At 38.9% G+C, this 7,500-nt stretch overlaps 1 protein-coding gene across 1 annotated transcript in view; it reads right to left on the bottom strand.

Moving 5' to 3' along the window:
• LOC137980131 (cation channel sperm-associated protein 1-like) overlaps positions 1-7,500 on the bottom strand; it is a 30,463-nt gene that overhangs the window by 15,135 nt on the left and 7,828 nt on the right. Inside the window, exons 6-7 of the mRNA XM_068827495.1 lie at positions 6,561-6,624; positions 4,679-4,787 (exon numbers count right to left, since the gene is read on the bottom strand). Coding sequence (XP_068683596.1) covers positions 4,679-4,787; positions 6,561-6,624 — 173 coding nt within the window. The remainder of the gene's footprint in view (positions 1-4,678; positions 4,788-6,560; positions 6,625-7,500) is intronic.

Genomic DNA, 7,500 nt, shown 5'->3' with positions numbered 1-7,500 from the left:
TGGGCTAAGAGAACCAGTTTCGCAGTAGTTTTTCCAAATTTTTGAAACTGTAGCCGATGAAACGTTCAGCTCATTCGCAATATCCACAAATCGACCGGGAAATATCATTGTTAGTGGGTCACCTCCTCCTTCAACGATTTTATCGATGATGAGATGTCTTAGGTCAGAGGATAAAGGTTTTCCTGGGATATAAGAGCGACCGCTCTTGCTTACGGTCAACATGTTTACATTCTGTAAAGCGCCTTTTTTCATACAGAACGCTATCATCCCCCGCCTAGCAACGTCTGACAATTTGCCCCGCAACGCAACAAATCAACCGTGATAACGAACGCGATAACTAACGTCATTAAACGCTCAACCTGAATCGGCAGTAATTAGTCTCTTGTTGTTTGAAAATTGTACATATGTTGTCGGTCAAATCCGTTCTCAGATTGAATCCGTTTTTACCTTATAGGTTAAATTCGTGGTCGTGGTAAGTTATGACTGAAAACATCTATACCTTCCCTCAAGCTCTGTCTTACGCATCTCATTCATACATACATACATACATACATACATACATACATACATACATACATACATACATACATACAGCGGCTCGTGATTTACGAATTCTTCTCGTGTTCTTTCAACATCCCAAGTGGTTTATCATGCCTATAAACCATAGAAACTTGTGGTCTATTGCTTAAATAACTATCAATACCATGATTCTTTGTAGATTTAATGTTCGTTACAAGTAGGTAAAATCCAAACTAACCAACAATATTATAGATAACACAACTGACATAAAGGTAAAAGTTTAAAAGAGTAATTTTCTCTCCATTCAAACTGTGCCACATTTTTAGTCCAAAGGATTTCATTCCGGATTCTCTCAAATCGTGTGTGGAATACAAATTTACTTGTGCGGGTCGTGGTGCTCGCTACGTTGGTGTAACCAACAGGCATTTCTACCCGCGCGTAAATGAGCACCTTTTCCGGGATAACAATTCTCATGTTTTCAAGCATCTTAGTTTTTCTAAAAATTGCCAGGATAATTGTGGTGTTTTTTGCTTCAAAATTATTGATAATGCTACTGCTTTCTATCAACTCAAAATCAATTTTGACGTCATCTGTGATCTATTACTGAACAGACGCACGGCAACATGGGATCTATATGTTAAATATATATATATATATATATGTATATTTATATATACATATATATATATAATTTTGATGTTACACTCACTATGGCTGAAGATGATGTTTGAAACATGTTAACTCAAAAGTGTGGTTGTATTTTAAAAACTATTTTTCTATCTCTATGTATAAACACCAAAACTAACTCTAGCCTGACCCTATTTTTTTCCTAGGCTTAGTTTAGACTCCAAAAAAGTTTCTGTAATCATCTGAGTGCGTATTCGCCCTAGGTAAACAGAGGATCACCGATTTAAACTAGCTTCAAACGGATTCAACCTAAAAACAGAGTTTACCGGCAACGTATAGGCGGGATTTTATGATCTTGAACTTGGACTTGAAAAGTTTAAGGACTCGACAAATAAAGAATGTAGTCTATATGTATCAAATTATTGGCAAATATCGTTTATAGAAAAGAGCCAAGTTTCGAAACCTATACATATATAGTCGAAACATTTCGATTTCCGCTCTTTGACAAACGTGTGGTGTAAATTATTTTCGATCTCTCAGTAAAAGGGACGTATAACAGCATCGAAGCATTTTGGGTAGATAATAAGGAACCTTTAAGAAAGAACGAAAACAAAAGTCAATGATTTTGTGCGTGCTGTTACAAGACATTTAGCAGACAAACTCGGTAAAACAACCCAGGCATGTGTACATATGTGTACATAAAACAACCCAGGCATGTGTACATATAGTGTTGAAACTGTTGAAAATGAAGCTGTTTCCCCATCATTGTCTTCTTAAAGATAAGCGTCAAAGCGTCGTTGTCAATGCGCCACTTAGAGGCCGCTTTTATTGGTTCTCTCTGTGTTACTTCATTTTCAGCTTCTTTATCAATCGATCACAATGAAATACATTTTTGCGCGGAATGTTACTAATACCAAGTGCAAAGGAAGATTGTGTGTGCGTGTATACGAATAATCACGATGTTTTCGTGCAATTTGTTTTCGATGCTGTTACACATTTACCTTTTATAATTAACTCCAGACTCATTCAGTCCTTTGTTAGTCTACGCATTGAACCCAAAACGTAAAAAATTTAATGTTCAGTCTTGGTTTTACAAGTTGGCAAGCAAGGTATTGACAAATTGCCTAAGAAGAAAATTGAAAGAGACGTGTCCAAGGTTATTACTAATCCTTGACAAGTCCACTTGTCAAGGAAAACTTGCCGACTGCACACACTAGCAAGTTTTCCTTGACAAATTTTTTCTTGACAATTTTTTTCTTGACAAGTTTTCCTTGGTAGTGTAAATGAAAAATATGACAAGTTTTCCTTGACAAGTGCACTTGACAAGTAATATCCTTGTCACATTTTCCTTGTTGTCCGTATACACGAGCACATTTCTGACTTGACAATTTTTCCTTGTCAAGGAAAATCTGGCGGGCCAGATTTTCCTTGACAAGGAAAATTTGTCCACTATTCCCCATCTACACGAGCAATTTTTCCTTGTCAAGGCAAACTTGTCAAGGAAAAATTGCTCGTGTAAATGGGGCTTTACACCACACTGTAGTTTCGCATTTTTTTTCGTCATAAATCTTTTACCAGTAGTTACTAAAACATGGAACGACCTAAAACCGCCTAAAACCATCTACAACCACTTCAAAAATATCTACAACAACTCACAAAGAATCGAATACCATCTCAAACAAGCCATAGATGTCTAAAATAAGCGACACGACAATACGAGTGCTTACCATTTAGCCAAAAATCCCGGATCATGGGATGATCGTGGCATAAAGGTAAGCGATTTTCCGAATTTTTATTTTTTCGCTTATTCACAAAAGTCAGTACCAGAATATGTATGTTTTGTATGTCTGTCTATGCACATCATATCTAAAAATCGCTTTTTAATCAATTTTTCAAAGAGTAGATTGCATAAAAGTTAGACGAAATCAATTTATCTGAATATGAATATATAAGAATGATCAATCAAAATATTGTACGCGAACTGTGTGTACCTTCGGGATCTTCCTTAAAGACGAACGCCATCGTGCGTGCATTTATACAGCACGCAGTTATTTATTTCCCCGAATTTGGGAAATTCGCCAGGATCGTTCCGTTTCCAGGCCCTTTCTCGCGATTTTAGCGCGGTTTACAAGATGGAATGCAGGGTAAAGCGCCATTCTCATCCGGTTGGTTTCTTCAACAAATTCGGAAAATCGCTTACCTTTATGCCACGATCATTCTCATGATCCGGTATTTTTGGGTGCTTACCATTTAGCCAAATAATCCGGATAGAATGATCGCTGCATAAAGGTAAACGATTTTCCGAATTTAATGACCAACCGGATGAGAATGGCGCTTACATTTACTACACAGCATTCCATCCCGCATATTTACTCGATCTTGTGAGAAAGGGCCTGGAAACGGAAGGATTCTGACAAATTACCTCTGGAGGTCTTCCACAATTTCCGAAAAGATTTTCCGGAAAATTGCCTTTCCATTTGACCTCAAATCGAAATTTCCGGATTTTTTGGCTAAATGGTAAGCACACTTTGGCTAAATAAATGGTAAACACATAGGGTGCTTACCATTTAGCCAAATAATGCGGATGGAATGACCGTTGCATAAAGGTAAGCGATTTTCGGAATCTAATGACCAACCGGATGAGGATGGAGCTTACCATTTTACTACTCTGCATTCCAACCCGCATATTTACTCGATCTTGTGAGAAAGGGCCTGGAAACGGAACTATTCTCACAAATGGTAAGGGCATTTCCCGAATTCCATTCCGAACGGAAAAAGAGGGGAGAAGACAAAACACGGAGCCCTACCCCATGGAGTACCCAAATGGAGTACCCTAAAAATGCAGTATTTAAGGCTAAGCACCCATTTTAAAAAGGTTAGCTCACATGAAGTAATCGGCCATCACAACAATAATCGAATTCAAAGGTAACCTTTTTGCTTAGACTTAAATACTGTTGAACAATGCTGTTTAAAATGGGTGTTGAGGCTTAAGTAAGCACTATTTGAGATGCTGCTTACACATGGATCAACAGTATGCATTCGAAATAGTATTTTTAGGGTACTCCATTTAGGTACTCCATAGGGTACTCCATGGAGTAGGGCTCCGCGTTTTGTCCTCTCCCGAAAAAGAGGGCTACTTCTGGAGGTTGTCCACGATTTCCGAAAAGATTTTCCGGAATATTACCTTTTCATTTGACCTAAACCGAAATTTCCGGATTTTTCGGGTAAATGGTAAGCACTCGTATTGTTGTGTCGCTTATTTTAGACATCTATGGCTTGCTTGACATGGTATTCGATTCTTTGTGAGTTGATGTAGATATTTTTGAGTTGGTTGTAGATGGTTGTTGATATTTTTGAGGTAGTTTTAGGTGGTTGTAGATTTTTTTGAGATGGTTTTAGGTGGTTGTAGGTGGTTTTAGGTCGTTCATGTTTTAGTGACTAAGATCTTTTACCAAGGGCGGTATATTCCATAGTTTTAGCTTGGACGCTGCTAGAATAGCGTCTAACGACGCAACACAAACTAAATACTTACATCGTTAAAAACGCTCTTGATTTGCATTCCACTGTGTTTCTTTAGTGGCTTAACCTCCACCGCTGTGATAGTCCTCTGAAAGTTATCCACCAGCACTGCCACAAACAGACTTAAAGTAATACAAAAATATATATACCCTGCTTGCATCAAAAGAGCAGCGAATAATGATGTGTATTTAAACATTATATGTTTTTCCGACTGTTTCAATAACCAGATCATCGACAAATAAGCCATTTGGAGTTACCAACCATTCAGTCGGAAAATTTTGTAACAACCACACGATGTAATCTACCCATCTTTTTTAACTGGCCAAGGGTTCCATTCGCCGAATTTATCCGAAACCTTTTGCAGAGTTTAATTATCTCCATTTCATCGACGAACACAGTATTGAGCTTGACGCTGAGCTTACCCCGGATGCCAAAGGTTTTTTCTCTCTTAGGGTGATTGAATAGCACGCGCCATAGCCGTTGAGAACTTAAGTCCATGCCCCGTTTGATTGACATCGAAAAAAACTCAGTAAATTGAATTGATACGTGACAAACCTACCAATCAGCATCTTTGGTTCCCACGGTACATTCGTTCTGTTTTACTTCGATGTCAAATTCAAAAATTCAATGTTCCATATAAACTTCGAGGTCGAATATGAAAATAAAAACTCAAATTCGAAATTTGGATGTCAAATTCCAATGTTGAATTTTGGCGGACATATACAACAAAGAAAAACAAACGTAGAACCCACAGAACTTTTTCTGCCTTCAAAGCCTCGATTTCCCGGAACTTTGCAGCGTTTCGATTATGGCCACAGTGGGCACGAGAAATCAGGTTGACATCAATTGAAAACCTGTTTGAACTACTTTCTGCTGCTAAACCAATCAGAGTACTCGTTAGAACTGACCTAACTGATTGGAGCGTAATGTGAAGTGCTCAGTTTCCACCCCATATGAACCATGTGAGCGTTAGCCCTACTAATGGAAAGGGGCCTACACAAGGACAGAGGAAAACTCTGACCAGGGTGGGAATTGAACCCACGACCTTCGGGTTAGATCACCGCTGTTCTACCGACTGAGCTACAAGGTCAGACGAGAGCAGGCCGTGGGAACTGAAGATGTTAAAGTCACGGCAATTAACATGTACGAGTACAAGTAAGGATTACGTTTTTGCAAACGTTGGCCGTGTAGCACTTGTATTTGAACAGATTTAACTGATTAGAGTGTAATGTGAAGTGCTAAGTATCTACCCCATATGAACCATGTGAGCGTTAGCCCTACTGATGGAAATGGGCCCACACAAGGGCACACAAGTTTGTAACAGCGGCTTACGAACTACGTACCCAGAGTGGCAAATAGGCATGGCTACGAGGCTTTATGGTCAAATTTCACGGATCAGTTCTGTTTTCTTTGTCTCACAAATCTCAAGAGAGATTCTAAACAAAAAAAATGGAAATTTTACCATGAAGCCTCGTAGCCATGTGTGAATATTGATATACCTAACGCGGCCTATTGGCAATCCAAAAATACTTCGACGTCATCACAACGCCTTTATCAGTCGGACCAATGTGCGACCTAATTGTTGGTCACATGATAACAAATGACCTGATACTTTAGCGCGCCGAACACGAATGGCAGGTCCATCACCTCATTGGTGATCACGTGACTGGTGGTTAAATTTGAACATTTCTCCGGCTCATGGATGCATTAATACAGCAATCGGCTCCCTGAACTCTTCTTTCAACTGCAGCTACACGGTCTAAAGGCGATGTTGTTTGGAGGCTGATTTTTTTCCCTTTTGTGGCAAAACAAATTTCTTTCTCCTGTTTTGCTTGCAATTAGAGACTTGGTAACACACTACATAATGATAAAATTCCGTTTTCTTATAAGCTTACTTCATGAAGATGAAGTTTTCCAAAACAATGTAGACGATGAGATACAAGATGATATAACTGTGACCTACACAAAAAAAAAACAAACAAACAAACAAAAAAGGACAAAGATAGTTATTTATTCAATTTACTGGAGCAATGAGAAGTCAGTTTCCCTTACTGAACGTTCGCCTCGAAATGGCAACATATGACCCACTTACCGGAACCCAAGGCGTAGCATTGTGTTATGGCCCATTAGGAGGAGCGTTGTATCTATTTCGTGTCCTATAGTGAGGAGACCCGAGGAAACACGTCCACTCACCTTTCATCTAAAACTATCTTATCTGAAATTGGCAAAGTCCGAAGGTCAGAGACTGGGCGTCTCCCTCTCTGAAGCCTCCAATGCATGCCGACCTTATATTTGACTACAAGGACGAAGTCGTGTACGAGTTACCAATTTGAAATAAATGCCTCATCCAAAGTAATCTAACTTTTTGTGCTATAAATGGCATCAAAGGGTTTTAATAGGAAGTATTGGTTAACAAGTAATTCTATAAAAGCTCGCAACGTTGATTGAAAATCATGTTTTCCCACGCAGTCTCCTACGCATAGGCAAATCTGACGGTCGGTATTAGCGTATTAGCTACATTTAGATTAGGGTACGAGTGTTCGGTTCTGAGCGAACGCATGGGGACATCGAAAGCTGATGCACGTGCAAAGTCTGGAAAAGTCGTACTCGCAGTACGCAGTAATAATAGCCAGTTTCTTCATATCAGAGTCAAAATGTCTGCTTCGGGTTCGAAATGTTAATTCTGAAACTATATATACATTCCGCTATTCTCGCAGCCCATCGTCCAAATCGCTTTCAAAAAGAAAAAAATCAAAATATCATCTGAAAAATTTCATGCAAGAAACGTCGTACGTCTCAAAGATAAAGATGAATTTATTAGTCATTAACGCCACC

Source organism: Montipora foliosa, chromosome 12 (genome assembly GCF_036669935.1).
Source record: "Montipora foliosa isolate CH-2021 chromosome 12, ASM3666993v2, whole genome shotgun sequence".
Classification (NCBI taxonomy): domain Eukaryota; kingdom Metazoa; phylum Cnidaria; class Anthozoa; order Scleractinia; family Acroporidae; genus Montipora; species Montipora foliosa.
This window is presented reverse-complemented; position numbering and strand designations above follow the sequence as displayed.